General features: G+C 37.6%; 1 protein-coding gene across 8 annotated transcripts in view; it reads right to left on the bottom strand.

Annotated features, from left to right (window-relative positions):
* NEK11 (NIMA related kinase 11) overlaps nucleotides 1–18,824 on the bottom strand; it is a 97,784-nt gene that overhangs the window by 60,936 nt on the left and 18,024 nt on the right. For 2 of the 8 annotated variants that reach the window (XM_075745667.1, XM_075745668.1), the window contains 4 exons: nucleotides 15,164–15,329; nucleotides 9,807–9,925; nucleotides 3,740–3,804; nucleotides 3,129–3,255 (listed from right to left, as the gene is read on the bottom strand). In XM_075745667.1, coding sequence (XP_075601782.1) covers nucleotides 3,129–3,255; nucleotides 3,740–3,804; nucleotides 9,807–9,925; nucleotides 15,164–15,329 — 477 coding nt within the window. Of the gene's footprint in view, nucleotides 1–3,128; nucleotides 3,256–3,739; nucleotides 3,805–9,806; nucleotides 9,926–11,753; nucleotides 11,937–12,107; nucleotides 12,128–15,163; nucleotides 15,330–18,824 lie in introns of those variants that run through there. The other 6 variants (XM_075745674.1, XM_075745672.1, XM_075745671.1 and 3 more) reach the window with 6 other exon arrangements.

Here is an 18,824-nt window from a genome sequence, read left to right on the forward strand (position 1 = left end):
AGACCAAGGTCTCTGCTCTGTCTGATTCAGACCAGAAACACTCACTTTGGTCCCGCACACCACAGGGGACCATCTTGGCCACCAGGCTACTGACTATTTCTCACGGCTCCCTCTGTGTTGTGTTTCCTGTCAATTATAAAAACTCACTGTCCCAGAGAAGCAGACTGGAACCATGTTCCACCACGACTTCACCTTTCCTGACCCTAAGAAATGACACATACAGTCTTCAGTTTGCTTGACATGCGATTGCTGTGCCATAGCACTGGTGGCACTGAAAGGCTGGCCGACCCCCAACATCAGCGCTGATCCCACCACGTGGTGCGTAAGGCCAGGAAGGGTCACCAGGAACCCAGCACCACAGTGCCTCTGGGTCACACTGTGCTCCTGGAAAAGCAAGTCCCAACTGCCAAATGCACGCATACACATCACTTGCTAATCCTCCACCCGTTCTGGCCTCTTGAACTAGTCACTGTCTCAACTCAGCCGCTGGCGCTGCACCGACTCTTGTCCGTCTGCGGCTTGGGCAGAGGGGTTGATGAACTGCTGAACTGAGAACAGCTCCCTGAGGAAGCTCCTCTCCTGGAAAGGAGGAAACCCCAGACTGTGTCAGCTGCAAAAGCTTTCACTTACCACCTGGCCAGTCCAGGCTCAAGGATGGTAAGGAAAACGTGACAATTTTGATTTGCCTGCTGTGAATTAAGATTTGGCATAAAGCATGGAATAGCAAAGAACTCCAGCCCTGAAATTTTAACTGAGGACAAAGATGAATGCTGCAGCTTCTTTGAGCCTCGTTGCAGAACTTCTGTACTTAAGAACTGTAAAACATGAAGCTTTTTACATCTATTGACCTTGGGTTATAAAGGACAATACTTCTTGTACTAGCTGCTGCACTGTGAATATTCAAGCCAGTTTGAAGAGCCAGCTGCAGAACATCTCAGTGAACCTGAAAAGCACAATGTCTCTTTAGAGCACATCATTAACGCAGCATAAATTAAGGTCTTTCCAATGAACAATGATTAAGCGGACTGAACACTGAGAGGACCATGATAACTTAGCAAGATAGCAATAAGTTCCTTTTCTGGAAGATATTTTACATTTTCTTACAGTTAACACTTATAATTCTGAATTTTTGTGTGTAATATTTTGAGTCCTGCTAGAGATCAGAAGGACAAGTCTGAAGAGAGAATGTCACTTCAAGTACATACAAAAGACTTGGGAAAATTCTTCATGAGCAAGTGAATTTCCTGTAAAGCAGCACAAGGATTTCATCCAACCTGGAGCCTCCAAGGTGGGCTCCCCTGGGTGCTCGGGGACCTCTCGTCTTTTGGTCCCTGTTAAATGGGGCAAACGCAAAAAAAAATCAAACAGAATCATTATTAAAAGATTAAATGAACAGATGAAATGACCAAGGTAACAATCAAACATATGAGTCATGGTAGTTGACAAGTCCTGATCAAAAATGTTTCTTGGCTTAGAAAGAGAAGGGTTTTGTGGGCTGGGGGTCTAGTGAGTCAGAGCACACCTCCTCCTTAGTGCCCCTGCAGTGAGGGCCAAGAAGCTCCTGCTGAAGGCGGTTCCACCCCCGGATGAGTGTCTGGGTACTGCTTTGGAAAGATTACAAAATGCACAAAGTATAGCAGAAAGGTAACAGCTAGTGACTTCTTGCGAGGAGGGGTACATCATTCTGTACAATTTCAGTGACTTACATGGAGTGACACTTGTAACCATGAATAGAACTTAAGCATGTATTTTTCATTCCATTTCAACTGCAATAAAAGAAATTATTCTTTACAGTGAAAGAGCACAAAAGGCAAGTTTCCCTGTCTATTCACTTGTTTTGACATCTTTTGAAATTTTCTCTCAATATATTTTTACTGACTACATGTATTAACTGATATTTGTTTTGATACAGATGAACAAGAGAGAATCTGACATCAAATCCATCTCAGTTCAGCTACACAGACCATGTGATGAGATTCCTGACACATCCGCTGACTGGATTGAACATGCTAACTGTGAAAAATGGTCGCTACCAGTTGAAAGTACAGATGACTCTTCTCAACTGTTAGAATTATATCCTGCAGTCACAAATATATTTTGAAAAGGCAGAACTGAGCATAAGCTAGAATAAATTATCAAGTAAACAAACTACATTCCAGCAAATGTTTTACAAAGGAAATTTCCTGATTTGAAATATTAAAAAAAAAGGAACCTTTAGATATGCACACCTACAGAAAAAACCACCTCTTAAGAGAAGAAGCAAAGCTCATTTTATATAAAAGTACTATTTACAGAATTAAAAACCACAATAACTTTTTTATTTCATCATTTCTTATTAAGATGAAATAACTATCATCTTAAAACACAACAAGATGTTTTAGGACATACATATAAAAAAAGCCAGATATTTTCCCCACTCAAAAAATCATTCCTCATTTTAGCTTGCAGGAGTAGCTGCTCACCTAAAGGTTTCCTAAAGTCTTTCAACAGATCTGAGCTTCTCAACTTGATTCTCTAATCATCAACTCTGAAGTCTTGATCTCAAGAATTTGTGACATCTAAGTGCAGAACTGACACTTTTCTTTCTACCTTTGAGCCTTTTCTAAGACAGAATGCCTTTTTGCTTCTGTCCTAACACTCCAGTTATTCTCATTTTCAGCTGCCCTTCCAAGTACCTTCTTCCTTTTTGCATTTGCCAATGTTTTTCAGTTCAGTTCCTAAGAAGGTCTTTCTGCTTCCCTCTCAGCCAAGAATCTCTCTTTCCTTGTCCACTTGGAAGTTTCACAGAAAGTTGCTTCTTTCCATTCAGCTATCTCAATATGAGAAAGAAAAAGGTTTTCCTCTTCCTAGAAAAAACTGAGCTTGGTCTGCAATCATCCTGTGTCATGGCAGAGACTGGACCTGATGCTTACTCTCCTTTGAAGTCCAAGATAACCTAGAATAATAGCAAACTACATGCTTCTTAACACAAAGAGCAAACCTTCAAAATGCAATATATGATACAAATGTCCTGGAATTGTTTTAGTGGAGTAGTGTGAGCACCCTACTGAAAGCCATTAAAAAAAAAAAATCCTAAATAACATCAATGACCTAGAAAATAAATGCAAAATAGCATGCTGACTACTCACCAAATGTCAGATTTTGTGTTATATCCCTGGTGCTTCAGTGCTTCTGGACTCATGTAATATGGTGTCCCCGTAAATGTAGTGGCCAGATCACATGAACCCATCAAAAGACAAGAAACTCCAAAGTCCCCTAAAAGTAAGAGCAGAAACAATAATCTATTGATATAAACTGTTTGTGTTTATTGTTAGACACAATACAATGACTGTACATCAAAAAAACCCAAACCTGCCAGTATTTTAAAATATGGAAAAAAACAATTTTCTGTAATTCTTCAAAATAAAACCACCACAAAATCATAGAACTATGGAATGATGTAAGTTGGAAGAGGCCTCACAAAGTCATCTGATTCAAACTCCTGGCTCAAAGCAAGGCCAACTTCAAAGCTACATGAGGCTGCTCAGGTCCAGGTCCAGCCAAGCTTGGAGCACCTTCAAGGCTGGAGACTTCACGGACTCTCTGGGCCCCTGTTCCTCTGTCTGACTGTCAAAATAAATGTTTGACCACAAAAAGGCTATATCAGGCATGACTTTATATAAATCTCCTTATTGACAAAATGTCTGCTGGTCTGTTCTATCATACCAAAATATATCTTTAAAAAGTACAGAAATCTCACCAATTTTAAGAAGATTATTTTTCAAAAATATATTCTTGGCTTTCAAATCTCTGTGAAGTATCCGCCTGGAATATAAAAGGAAATTCAACCTCATCCAACTTGAAGCATTCACAGTCACATATCAAGTATCTCAAATATTCGATGGCATTAAGGACCTCCATATAAACACAGAGGTGCATTCACAGACACCCACATGCAGGATGACAGCCAAAGCAGCCAGGATAATAAAAAACGAACCCAGGGATCCCAGCTTGAGAATACAGATACAGGCTTAACATGAGCTGCAGAGGAAGGGAGAAAGGCAAGTCTTCTTTTCTGAATCTTCTTAAAAACATTACATCTTATTTCCTACCAGGAGAATGAGATGTTTCACAATAAAATAAGGGATGAGAAAAACAGCAATAAGACTCTGAAAGCTCAGGGAACTCTCCTTCAGAGAAAATGCATTACTTGAAAGACAAATATGTATATAGACTAGGGTAGTAGTTCAAATTTTTACAGTAATGGTGTGGAAGATAAAAGAACTTTACAAAGACAGAGATCAAAAGGAAAAGAAAAAGAACAACTAGCTTTTACAAATTTATTTTTTCCGTCAAAGATTGAAATAACATCATAAGCTACACACTATGTGAGGACAAACATGATCTCAATTTCTTGAAATCTTAATGTGTGACAGTAATTCTCCATCCCCTTAGGAAAATAAAATATCTCTTCAGTATGTAAAACATGTTCTCAATTAATTCTTGTTAATAACACTTCCAAAAGGGTTCCCTACAACCTCAGCTAAACTAGAACTCACTCACTTTTAAATAGCATGATAACACATAGTATTAGTTATCAGCTCTGCTCAGGAGGAGGTTAGAATAGCATTTGGTACATACTGGCTGCAGAAACTGTATTTGCTAATACAAGTGCAGCAGTCGTTCAGCCATTTAAAACAGGTAAAGCAAGCAAATGATGCTCGACGATTCTGGAGATGTAGGCAGGAAAAACAAATATAGTAATAGATTTTAACTGTTCTTGAACAATCCTCAAGTATTATCTAAAATTTCATTGAATTATTAAAGTCTTATGCATTGAGATACTGAAATGATTTCTGAAATAGTTACTGTATTAAGACCAGAAAATACATATTCTACAGCACAATTTAAATAAGCAATTTAGTCCACAACTCATTTGAAAATAATTTTTGCAAGAAGAGAAAAAAAATTATTAAATTCAGTATACTCAGTTCATAAGTGGGGAAAAATGTGAAAAATAACTACTGGAAGACATTGTAGTAAGCACATAGACTGAGCATGAAAAGGAAACATTTCTATTTTTATGGGACATAAAGAGTTCTTTATGCTTCTTAAGGCAATCTTTCCAGTTTTTGTCCTGCAAGTAATGCTTGTAGAAAAAGGTTTGCACATTGGGAAAAATGGAAGTTTTATTCAGCTTGCCTCTGCTGATGTTTATAAATGATTTGTTCTCTATTTGGCAACTTTCTTGAGCAATCCATGTACACTCATCATACATTACATCAGTAAGGAAATTAAGCTAAGGTGATATTCAGTATTATTTCATAAGCCTATATATACACATAGTTTTACATAAATCTTGCTCTCTTAATTTAGATTCATAAAGTCTTCCCTTACCATTCATCACATGGAACCTTGGAAAGAACTTGCCTTCACTAAGTTAGATCTTTCTTGCATGTTGTTGTTGAGCATTGGTGGGTTTTAACCTTTTTTGGTTTTATTATTACTTTGTAGAAATACAACCATGGACTCTGAACCTAAAAGTTTCCTGGATATCTGTGATTTGAATAACAGGTATCTTGAAGTATAAAAAGTATCCAGAAAGCTTTCAGTAGCATATTATTTGAAAAAGAGATGAAGATAAGATTTGTGGGTCACATCATTAGTTTGAATTAAAATGTAATGCTAATATAAGCTTGCCACATATTGTTGAAAATGTTATGCACATTATTTTCATTACCAATAATTATAAGATGCTTTTATATATTAATGACTAAGAAATTGGGGTGATTCTTTGGAACTTCCCATTATGAAGTCTCTCAATGCAAGACACCTTATTCTGCTGGGATATGTCAGAAGATAAACAAGTTAAAAGCTGAAACCTTAACTGAAACAACTATTTCAATTCTAGTAAGAAATAAATATTGAGCCTGCACTGTAAATCCATGTTAAGAAAAAAGCGTGACTTTTTGTTGTAGTAAAAGACAAACCTATAGAGGTAACATGAATTAACTGGGCTCTAGCAAAACTTAACCTAACTTGACAATCAGTGAAGTGGTTAGTGATATTTTGGGTGGAAATGAACACTTAAGGATAGTTTCAAATTTGAGCTGTAAATATACCCATACCTATGTTCTATAGAGTACCTGCTTGCTGCCTCACTGTCATAAAAAAGCAGCACGAAGCACTGAGCACTGGGCAGCTTCCTTGAATAAAGCTTCCTCCGCAACATACCCGCAGGTGAAGCTGATCGAAGCTCAAGTAGTTTGCTGCTGTGAAATATTCAGCTATTAATTTCTCTTTCCTCTATCTGAAGAACTGTTTTGAGAAGTAAGAGGTTCTGGGTAAGTCTGAGTCCTGCACTTTGGAAGAAAATGTGAAATCCAGATAAAGTACTTGGGCAAAGCCTGCTATTCTGTAGATTGAAAGTAACAGATTTTTTTGCATAAACTCTAACCTTATAAAAATCTCTGTGCTGGCATATTGTTCATAAAGATTAGCAAAGTGATGGATAACATAATGGTCAGGTTTATTCAAATTGAGGTTAAATGAATCAATGGCCTCATTGCCCAGTTGCTGTGGGATCAATTTTGTGCACTGATGTGCAATGGGCTACAAGTATGCCAGAGAGACTAGATGATGGTTTCATGCTAACTGTCTCCCCAGCTAGACAAAAGCACTCAACTATGTGCCCGCTCCTTTACTTCTCCCTCTGGTTATATCAATGACAGATGAGGACTGAATCTATTTAATTCTAGAGAACTTCGTTTTCAAGTTTAAAATTAAAAAAACCTTTCCAGTTATGCAAAATAGCCAGTAGATAGCATAATGACCACAAGATATTCATGCCTCCTTTGGGATTATTGAAGCATAAGTAGAAGTCAGGAATGGCTAATCTGTATAATCTTTATTATCACAGGAAAAAAAACCCCAACAATCTGAGGCAGTGAAAAAGTCCTGTTTTAAAATAAGTTCCCAGCATAGTTTTCCAAAAGTACAGAAGTTCAACAAAAGCTGTGCAAGAAGGACAACCAAGTGAATACTCTATGTCTAAAACCAGAAATAATAATTTTGGCTGCTCTGGAATAAAAACTCCCATCCACAGCAACTGAATTTTCTAAGGAACGGCATGAGGAAGTCCAGCCCACAGGTAATGAACACTTCAAGCTTTTAATTCTAGGGAAAAGTTTTCTTTGCATTAGAACATAGTTCAAACATATATTACAGGTTTTTTTCCTATCAGTAGAGAAGAAATCATGTATAACTCCTTTATACAAAACCAGAGGGCTGTTACGTTTTAGTGATTCAAATTAAGTTCTGTAAGTAGTTTTAAATTCTTTTAAGCCTAACCTTTTCCATTTAAGCTATTGTTTGGGTCTAAACAAATAAGATAAAGATAAAATTTTCTAATGTGCATACAGTCAAATAACACATATTACAATACAGGAAATGCAAATAAAAACTGTCAAGTCATTTGTTTGTGTCTGGAGAGGTCCTATTAAATAGCTATGATTAAAAGAGAGAAAATGAAATGCTGTTTGGAAAATCAAATCACTGCTTTCACTGGAGAATTAAACAACATTTCAGGAAACCCAGTAATTTAATATATGCATTTACCAAAGAAAGTTTATTTGTAAGATTTAAAAAAAAAAAAATTAAGAAAAAGTAGAAGATGAGAAACATAGAGGAGTACACAAAAGGGATGTATGGGAAAACAAGAGATAAGAGAGACACGAGGAAATACAGAAAATGAAAGACAAAAAGAGTAACTTATACAATTGAACAGAATAATTCAGTTGGAAAGGACCTACAATGATCATCTAGTCCAACTGCAATGTTGTTATTATTCTGCATTAGTCTGCACAGTGCATCCTCTAAATACATACATTAAAGAAAGGATTTCACCAAAAGTGGACTTTCCAGATTACCAAACCTTTAATGATACATTGTTAAGTTGGAGTTTGAGAAGGAAAAAAAAAAAAAGCTGCTAGTTTAGTTTAACGGACAGGATTTTTATTTCCATTTCCCCCGTCCTTTCAGCCTGAGGTGAATGCTGAAGAGCACAGCATCCCAGAGAGCTCTCTTCACTGTGCTCCTGTCACTGCAGGCTGTGGGGGCGGCACTTCACGTACAAGCCCCAGATAAATTGGCATTTAGGAACCAAAATGCTCTTGCATCCTGGACAAGAATTCACTCTGCCCTTTTCCCTCTACAGTCTGACACTGTAGGTGCATAATCTCATCAGGCAACCATCAGTTTAGATCAAACCTATCCCACGTACTTATCTTCAGCTCAACTCAGAAATGGTTGTTCTTGGTGACAGGTGACTTATCTCTACCTACTGTTCTGTTGCAACTCAAGTTCAGGCAAACAAAATTGGCCCAAGGCCTGCTGTGAAAGATATTTGAAACAGCTACATCAATTTGATGCTTTCACCAAAATCTCGTTTTCTGAGTACTCATGCAGAATAGAAGACTATGGATTCTAACCTACATTCAGCTTGAAAAAAACCTGAATTCTCATCTCCAGATTCTGGGTGTAACCTACTCTTCAAACATAAATATCTTCTCCCCCCCCACCCCCCCCCCCCAGGATGTATTAATAATTTAGGCCATTATTTTAGGTAGATTAGCTCATCTCCCCAAAATATGCAGGTGATTACAGACAAACATCCTTAGCCTCTGCTAAGACTGTCCTTGCAGCAGTGACATTCTGATTTCTAAAAGTTCAGTAGGAGTAATAGTCCAAAGAGTTCAGCTTGGCAGGATGAAAAATCTTGGGACTTTTGGGCTACAATGTTCTTTAGAAAGGATTCTCTGTCTTGTTCATTAACGTGACATTTCAGAGCTGCCAACAGGCAAAAGCAACAGGGAGGAGACAGGAAAGAAAGGAGAAGATCCTGAAAGCCAGATTAACTTTGACCGGCTCACTGTTTCTGAAAATCTGCTAGGAAAGGAGCCTGGTATTCCCATTCGTTCGGCCCTTCCTCCAGCTCTCAATCCAGGTGGCAGCATGCTGGGAGCCTTCTGCTCCTGGCTTAGCACAGCACTCGGTCTCCCTCCGAGGAGAGGGAGCAAAATAGTCCCACCTACCTCAAAGGCGACAGCACTGGATGATGTGAGAAGGGGACCAGACAGGGCTCGTGCACGTGTCCAGTACACTGGCAATGACGAGATTGTTTAAATCATTGATGTTAGCCTGCCTAAATCACATTGCAGGCAAGAACTATAACCCATGGAGATGACCAGGTAGGTATTCATCTGTATCTACCCCTGCTCAAACCAAGTGTCATCTCCACAAATTACTGTCTGGATGACCCACGGTAGGTTTTTTAGGTTATTTTTTGATGTGCTGTTACAAGTGATGTCTGTTTTCTAAGAATGTATGTATGTAGCTTCACTGATTTTAGCGGGAGTACATCAAGCATATGTATTGGATTCTTCACATTAAATATCTGCAGGACATCCTTGTTGAGTCCCCTTGAAACAGCTGATTTTGTTTTAACCTTTTAATCCATTTTCTTCTAACAATATTGAACTATTTCTGTTGTGCTAAATTTTTCACTTGGCTTTTAGAAAAAGTGTGTCTAATGCTGAAAGACATCTACCACTGCACTGCTAAAAGATATGATACACAATGTTTTTGAAGGATAGACAATTAATTACACCTCAGGTAGACAACATATACTACAGCACTTTGATGAACAGGACTTTCTACCAATACAAGACAATCCATATGGTTTCGTTTCTGTTTGAATATCTGCAACTAGTCAGTAAGTCTACTCACTCCCATCCCAAGCTAAACGCTCTCATATTAAATGACTGTACCTTTCATGCATATAGTTGACTCCAAGTAACAATTGTATAAACCAGTCTATTATTTGTCTTTGAGTGAATATCTTCCCAGATTCTTTGTACTCTTGAATTTTTAAGTCTAGATCTCCACCCTGAAAAATATCACAACATATTTGTACATTTAAAGTAAGCTTTTAAAATGTCTTCTCCTTCATCAAAGTACAGGACTCCATTTTCTTAGACCTTCAGACTGTCTTCACGTAGTCTGTAAACGCTTGCATGTGAATTCTGAACTCTCCCAGCACCAAAAAGCATACACAACTGAGGATCAAACTGAGATCAAGCAGTCTGGCTGCAGAGGGAAAGTAGGTCAGTTTTCTCTTAGCGTTACACAAAATCATTGAAGTTTTCAACTTTTCTCACTTCATGTCACCCAACTTTAGACATGTGCATCTGAGCTGGTCACCTCAAACTCCCTTTATAGTTAATACAAAGGAACAGGCATCTGTATAGTGCAATTGTCTCTGCCATCTAGCTGTCTACCTTAGGAAGGGATGGATCATGTTGTAGAAATGCTGTTTCTCTGCAAAGGTTTATGATGAGGGCCTACACTGACTGGCTAATATGCAGACACCTAAATCAATTAAAATAAATCAGCCCCGGTCAGTCCAAAGAAGTTTATAAATTTGGGAAAAGCATTTCTACTTAAGTTAAACATTGCACACTCAAGAAACACTCTCATTTATTATGCTGAAATAACCATGTCAGCATCAAAGAAACCACGCTGGTCTCTTAAGAATTAAGATACAGTCTCTTTAATTATGATACTTTGTCCCTCTTCCAAACTCACTTTTGTCAGAAACAAAGCAGAATTAAAGCTTCAAGGAAATGTAGCATGTGTTATTGTAAATACTTCATTAAAACTACAATTGATCTTGAACTAACACTAGAAAGGGAGCAATATGACACACAGTAGACAGTGAAAATAAACCAGAAAATATATACAGAAAAAGACTACTTGAAAACTGTAAGTCAGACATTTGGAAAAGTCAGTTGAACAGCATGATGAAAGAGGTTTTGGAGGAGACTTATATGAAAACTGTTCATTTTGCAAAAAAATAGACAGATGGTTGTCAGCTGGTTGTTTATCCAGTTTATAAAATAAATTGATTTTGTTTACAAGAATGCACATCAGTGGCAAGCACTGCGTTGAGGTAACTAATCCCAGAGCAAAAGGACTATGAGTCTCATGTCTCCTTGTACTCTAGTGCCTAATTACCTTACATCAGGACAGCTTATTCTCCCTAAATCATTACTTTTACATTATACATTCTGCATAAAATCAGAGATTTTGTGTCATATACAAGAAAATAGTTTAACCTGTACAATTGTACCTGTACCACCATCACCCATCATTGACCCTTCCCTTCTCTGCATTGTTGACTCCCAACATTTTCTCTCTTCAGCATTTCTTGGTTTTCTGTTCCCAACACCACAGTGCTTCATACTGCTGCTACAAAATAAGCAGGTTCTGTCCTTGCAAATCCATACATTCCTGTCCTGTACTTTGACATGAATTTACAGTAATTTCTGTGGTCCCTGAGGTTCTAAGTTACAATATTCAAGAGTGTGTTAAAAAAAAAAGAAAATATGTTTTGTCATATATCAAAAATGTGTTCCCTGACCATGTCCTGCAATTTTTTTAATTGAAACGTCTGAGTCATCTCATTCACTGGGGAAAGGAATACGGCTTCAGCTCTCCATCTGCCTCCCTGCTGCAGCCCAGAGAGAAGCTCTTCTGGGAACTTGGAGCTCTCAGCAGCTGCTTCCCCTTTGCAACTCCAAATGTTCAACAGCTTCCCCCTGGTTGCTTGCAGCAAAGCAGAGGAAGGAAAGAAAGTGTTGCTGGGTACCCTGCTGCATGGCAACCAGATGGGCTGTGTCTGAGCCTACTCACCCACCTCGAAAATAATGACTCACCTATTCCAGACAGCTGCCCCAGACCGTCCAGAGCCAACTGTAGCCATAGCCCAAGACCCAGGGGCTGCTCAAACGTGTCAGCTGGCTACTGGCCACAAGGGACTGTGTACTATCCAGGTGAGGATAGATGAAGTGCAGGAGGCTCCAATCACCGTTTCTCCCTGTGCCAATGCGTCCCCACTCACAATCACACCTTGACACGAAAAATGCAAAGAAAGAAAGTGTAGGACCTACAAAGTTAGGCTAGTAAACACTCTCTTAAGTCGGTGGGCATTTCCTTCAAAAGGTCTAAGGAGAACAAAAGCAGCTGGATAAAGCACTACATGTGCCCTCAAGTAACTATGGCTTTTTTACCTTGAAGCAGAGTAGACTGATCTCAATGTCCTACAATTAATTTAACTTTGATTTTGTGTCTAAAAAAGGAAAACAAAAACACATCCTAAAAGATTTGCTGAAATACTGCTGCCATGAAACTCTGTAGAAGCTTGTTAGCCCAATTTTGCATTTTGGAAGGTCAGTATAATGAAGCTCATAAGGATTTTAACAAATTAAGTACAGGGAGTTTTCAAGCTGCATTTTTTATTTATATGTCAAGAGTATCAAATACATCGGTAACTTTTCTAAAATAGCTTAGCGTCTAGAGCTAATAATGTGAACAGGCACCGATAACTTTAGCTATTATTTCTTTTGCTCAGATTTCCTTAGCGTATGTATACTCACATCACAGCTGAGACCACAGTGAAGAAACAGAAATAACTGTTTGGGGGAAAGTACGACTACTTCTAGTTTATGATGTATTAAAATGATGCAACTTTTAAAGTAACTACTTCGTAAAAACTGTATTTTATTGAGGTCCAATTTATGTTACAAAATGAAATCCAAGGTTCATGAGGGCATTTTTGTTTGAAATCTGACTTATTTGACAATGTTTATATTGCCTGTAAGACTCTGATTCAAGAAAACTGCCAAAGCAGCTCAACAAGATCAAAACAGAATGCATATACTTCTTTTGTACAATTTTGAGTTAATTCAGTTATAATAAAAGACATCGAGCTGAGCAATGGAGACCAATGTTCTCTTTTGTTCACAGGACAGGTATAGCACAGGGCAGCTGCATTGCAGGCTCACTCTGTGCTACTCATGTAAGAATGAACAAAGTAGTGTGGCTAATGAATAAGTCACAGTACTTTGGAGAAAACGGAATAAGGCTCAGAGGGTAGTTCTGTTTCCATGCCAACTTAATGTTTATTCTTTGTTTTGAGTCTGCCCAGGAGTACCAATTACTGCCAATATGGTAATTATTCTATGCATGAGAAACTGAATACACTAGACTTCGAAACAAGGATCAGGTAGCAATACATTTTTCTCATTCTCAATTTATGCGCGATTTAAACAGGCATCTTTTAGGTAAAAAGATCCGAATCCCACCAGGTACAAAGGCAGGTCATAGATGTGAATATGAAAGTGTACCTTCTGGAAATACTCCCACTAAAATAAAAAAGAAATTTTATAGCACTATGTGAAACCTTAATTTGTACTTTCCTTGTCTGAACACTTCTTAAATACATTGTAATTGCTTAAAAGCAATGATACTACATAGTGTGTCCTTCTGGAAAAAGTCAGAGGCACATCCTAGTGGACCAGCCGTCATTCTTGCCTGACCTAGCAGACTCAGAACTGAAAAGATTCAGCTGCCTAGCCAATGCATCCATTTCCTCCTCCTTCATTTGCCTTGCATTCTCATGTTTAAGTATATAACTCCCAGATCCTAGGGTAACTCCACACTGAAACATTTTCATGCAGGGTAGTTTACATTGCCTGAATAAAAAAAATTCCAAGGGGTGCTGCTGCAGCTTGTGATTACTCTGGTGATTGCTGCCATGCTCTTTTTCATTCACCTATAACTTTATTCCAGATTAAAAAAAGAGAGAGAAAAAAGCAGTGGACCAAAGCCACTAGTCCAGCTCTATCATGCTGCTGAAGGAGGCTCCTTTACTCCTATAGGTTTAACTGATCTGGTGTTGGGCCACTTTCTTCCACTGGTAGAGAGAAAATGAATCTTAGTGTACGGGAATATCTGCGCAGTTAGAATAATCCTTCAGTTCTGAGCTCTGGATTTCCACAGAGAGTTGGTAATACCAAATTTCCATCAAGCCCCAGCTGTCAGATGTTCAGGGAACGACGCAAAGAGCTTCTGCATAACAGAACTGAACATTTCAGATTTAATTTTAAAAAAATCCCAGAAATAAATAGGCATTTAACTGTCATCAAAGAAAGCTTCTAAGGAAGCAATGGCTGGCAGGAATAGTACTTCTTCAATTGTTTACACCAAAGCCAAATGCTTGAAGAAATGGGATTAGTTATTACAAGTCTGATTTGTGGACAGGTAACCCAGTAGTCCAAGGTTATTACCTTTCAAAGCATTTTAAATGTCTAGCAGAGCACAACCGAAGAGTCTGCTTCACAGTTTCATAAAAAGATCACTGTATGTACGAGATTGTTTTTTTAACAGAGCACATCTATATTTAATAGAAAGTAGGCACTTGTTTTATATAAACTCCTAAAAAGCTGGTTAAATATGTTTAAATTCTTATTTTAAAGGCTTAAGACAGATTTCAGCAATATGTTTTTAAACCAAATGCTGGAGTCAAAAAAACTGGTAACTATACTGTAGTATATCCTGCTTTAATATTTATTGTATCTGCTACCCTCTGGTCTTTGACTCACACTGTTCTTCATAAAGCTAATGCTACTACCAAACTTGTCATAACATTATACATATAGTATGGAATATCCCTTTGGCCAGTCTGGGTCAGCTGTCCTGGCTGTGCTCTCCCAGCTTCTTGTGCACCTGGCAGGGTGTGGAAAGCTGAAAAGTCCTTGACTTAGTGTAAGCACAACAACTGCCCCCCAAGAACTGAAAACATCACTGTGTTATCAGTATTATTCTCATACTAAATCCAAAAAACAGCACTATACCAGCTACTAGAAAGTAAATTAACTCCATCTCGGCCGAAACCAGGACACTCATTTATATCAGATTTCATACCATGCCACCATACTCCCAATCTCTTACCTATCAGTAGTACAAATGTGGTACAACCTTTCAGAGTTCACCCACAGATCTGGTAATGTGTCTGTGTTTAAGTCTTGTAATACTGATGATAGTGAATGAAATGAACTTGTGTTTAAAATTACCTATTTCCTCTTCCCTGGTTTCTTTGTCTATCAACTACGAGTCTCAGTGAGCAGGTAACTTTGCATATTTGAACAAGTAGCAGGTGATACCAAAAATAACAGAGCAAAATCCAAGCTAAAACATTAAAAAAAACTGGGCTAGGCTTCTTTTTAGACCCTATTTTAATGCACACATTCTGTCAAATTTCTTCAAAGTAATCTACAAGTCTCACCTCACAGTATTCAGTGATAATGCAGAAACTATCTCCTTCCACGAAGCTTGCATAAAATTTAACAATGGCTGGATGGTCTAATTTGGAGAGTAGTTGTGCTTCCAGATTTGCTTCAACTGTTTCATTAGGCTTTAGGTCTCCAACAGAGATTTCCTTTAGAACCTTTCTAGAGGAAAAAAAGAAATCTTTATATTAATAAAAACAGAAAAATATAAAATGTAAAATCATGCAATGCTCAAAACTCATCATGATTTCTTAAAATGCCAAATAACAACATTAACCAACTATTTGGAAACATGAAATGATGAGGCAAATATGGGTAAACAAAGAGAATGCATTAAAATGCAAAGAAATATGCCAGTCACCATAGCAATAAAACAACATTTAAAAAATACTATTTTGAAGTATTTTTCCCACTAATTCCCTGTTTTCTTTATGACACTGTTTTCTTTGTGACATCTTTTCAGTGCTGTGGACTAGTACATAATAATAAACATAAATAAAAAAATCAAATCTAAGTGATTTCAAACCCACTCAGAGCATATGCTGAAGATTCATACACGAAATAAGGAGTAGCAAGTTTGGTTTTGCTCCTTCTGCCAAAGTCTCTTCATTGGGGCATGCAAAAAACCACACAGAAGGTAGTATTTTCGTTACTTTTTCTGGTGATGAACTCAGGATGCCGATTTTTTTCCTAAAGATCAGCCTGCCCTTCACCTGAACACCTAAGTGAAAAGTGCAAATCTGGATTTGTGGCTGAAACCTAATTCGACTCTTTCAATGAACCTAAAATTTTCAGTGTTTAATGTTTGTTTTGGGAGACCCTAAATCCCCTGAAAAAGGCTGAAAATATAAAGGGATTTTCCATATTCCTCAACTTCAACATGTGAACGTGCCATATGAGAATTTGTAGTTCAGACTTAGCTCTGTACAGAACTTGGGGAGTTTACTGTCAACTTGTCCTGGAAAAAAACCCTTGGTACAGGGCACTACAAGGAAGAATATTTTACTGAGATCTTCCCAATGAAATGTTTAAAGAAGGCATACATCACACAAAGGCATGCCATTTCCATCTACTTGACCAGCCACTGAAGAATGGATCGCTGGTCTATGTCTGAAGGAGCCGTTTGAGACTATTAGAGAATATCATGGTATTTTACTGAAACTAAGTGATGAATTTCCAATAACTTTTGAATACATTGAAGGTAAGTTCCACACTGAAGGGATGTTGTCACTGTGCTTTTAGTAATTTCCCCATTCAATACTGTATGGTTGTAAAGTCACAGTAGTTAAACATGACAGCAATAAAACTACAGTAATTCACTTGATCTAAGGAAAAAAAGCTGTATTTCTTCATAAGAAAATTTCTTCCTAAATCTCAGCCATCAGTTTCTGACTAACCATGCATGAATTTTTACATAAACCTGCCTAATCCCCATCTGGCAGCGTGATAAAAAAACATGCCATTTGATTTGTCTGCATCTCTACAGACAAGCTTCATAGTACACAGACAGGTAATACCTACTGCAATCTTCTCATCTTCAGCGGACATGGGGACATTACTCCTTCCTTCTTATAGATAGTGTCAAAGAACTGACAAACAGAGTGAGTCCTTGTTAAACATCATTTAATACAAGTTTCTTGTATACCCAAGACAGCAATAAAAACCTGATGTGTTGATGTGGAGGGATAGCTTGTCATCTTAGTCACTCAGTGATTTTGATGCTGTCATCAGCTGTCAGACAACAAGACAGGTGTTTTTCTTAAATTAATTCCCAGAAGAAGAAATCAGGAAAATGTACTTTTTGTAAATAAGATATTGGTTTTCTGCCACACAATGCTAATTCATATCTAGAGTTGGAAGTCATTTGCATCTAGAAAGAAAACTTTCGTCATGCAATTGAGATTAAGCATATCTGCATGCCACCGGTATATGTGTGAACTGTTTCTGTATGTAGATAAGGTTTTATTTTACAGCATTTAATATGAAGAATATAAATAGACTTTATACTTTCTGCAATGTTTTTGATATCTACTTTAGTAAATACACTTAAAATACACACTTAAACTCTATTTTGATTAAGTATTGACAAAGAAGTTATGTCAGTCTAAGAAGTCTCACAGAGAAAATGGACAAGTCTCCAGATTAAAGTGGCTCTGTTCTGCTAACTTTAGAAGAAAAACAATGAAGCTAAGTCTTCAGTCAGAATTTCATCTATGTAAATTAACTATACTTTTCACTACATAACGCACTTAAGTAGTGCTTAAATTCACTCTACCTAATTTCAGTTTTTACACAAGTATTTTCTACCTTCACAGGCAGCTAAAATGGGTACTTTCTGTGATTTACAGGACTCCTAAGATAATTCAAATTTGGCATCCCTAGTTTCTTTTCATATGATCCAATCTGAATTTTAAGGTTGGCTTACAATAAAGAGTAAGTTATCACTGCTCGTAATTCAGCTATAGTACTTGTGTATCATCTGCTGAAAATCTGCATGCATTGAACAGTTTAGAAACATGTAGTTAGGTTACACAAAGTATTATAAACAAAACTTTCGAGGCATGTGATACGAATGTATATTATGGATATTGGAAATAATAGATTCTCCTGTTAAGATTTTGTCAAAGCTCCATCTACAGTATGGAGGAAGTTTTTCATAAAAATCTGCCCCTATATTTTCTGTCACTTTGGCCCAAATATTAAACAGGATTTAAGGGGTCCAAAACTATTTGCATGAACTAAGAAATCATAGACTTAGCTGACACATACAGAAAAACAGGTAAAAACAGTAAAATGTTGATACCCTCTAAATGTAAAAACTACCCCTTTTGATATAATGCTAAAATGGATGTTCTAATTTAAATTTATTTATTATAAATTGCACTTAATTTGGAATATAGACACATAAGGAGATAACTTTGTTATACAAGGAAGGGGTAGCAGATATCTTGAATGTAAATATAAAACAATAGTCTCTGGATTTTAACTGTGTGGAAAAAAACCCCTTAGCCTTGCAATTTAATAGTGTAAAGACAATTCAAACTTTATCTTGAACTGACCACAACAGAAAGTCTTGTAGTGAATGCATTCACATCTTAAGAGTAAAAAGCACATGCTGTCACTATTTACATCCAGCCTGGAGAAGCTGGGGCTGGTACCGATAACAGCAGCCATCCCCCCCGGGGTGGGAAAATAACACGAGAGAGAAACCCACTCCCCACAGTACAGAAAGCAGCTGCGTTGCCTCCCCAGTGCCGGTGCCTCGGCACAATCACAGACCTTCCCCGGGAACACCTCCTGGCTTTCAGCAACAAAACCTTGCTGGCTTGAATCATCACGCTTTGAAACCCAGGCAGACCACATCTGAAAGTGCAATAACATGGAGCAAATAGGGATAAATAGACCAAGACTTAAAACAAGAGAAAAAGAAGCACAAAGGTAGAATCCTCCAGGATGCAGACACAAAGTGGGAATCCTTTTTTGAGCTTTACTAGGGACTGACAATATGCCACAGCAGTGTTTATCTCAGTCTATTTGCACTGATCTAAAATTAAATGTTTTACAACCCATCTGGTATTTGTTTACATTGATGACATACTTTATTATTCTATAACTTGGTTTATTGGATCGGATGCAATTCTTAAAAGAAGACAGCCT

The sequence above is a fragment of the Balearica regulorum genome, chromosome 2, assembly GCF_011004875.1.
Source record: "Balearica regulorum gibbericeps isolate bBalReg1 chromosome 2, bBalReg1.pri, whole genome shotgun sequence".
Taxonomy (NCBI): domain Eukaryota; kingdom Metazoa; phylum Chordata; class Aves; order Gruiformes; family Gruidae; genus Balearica; species Balearica regulorum.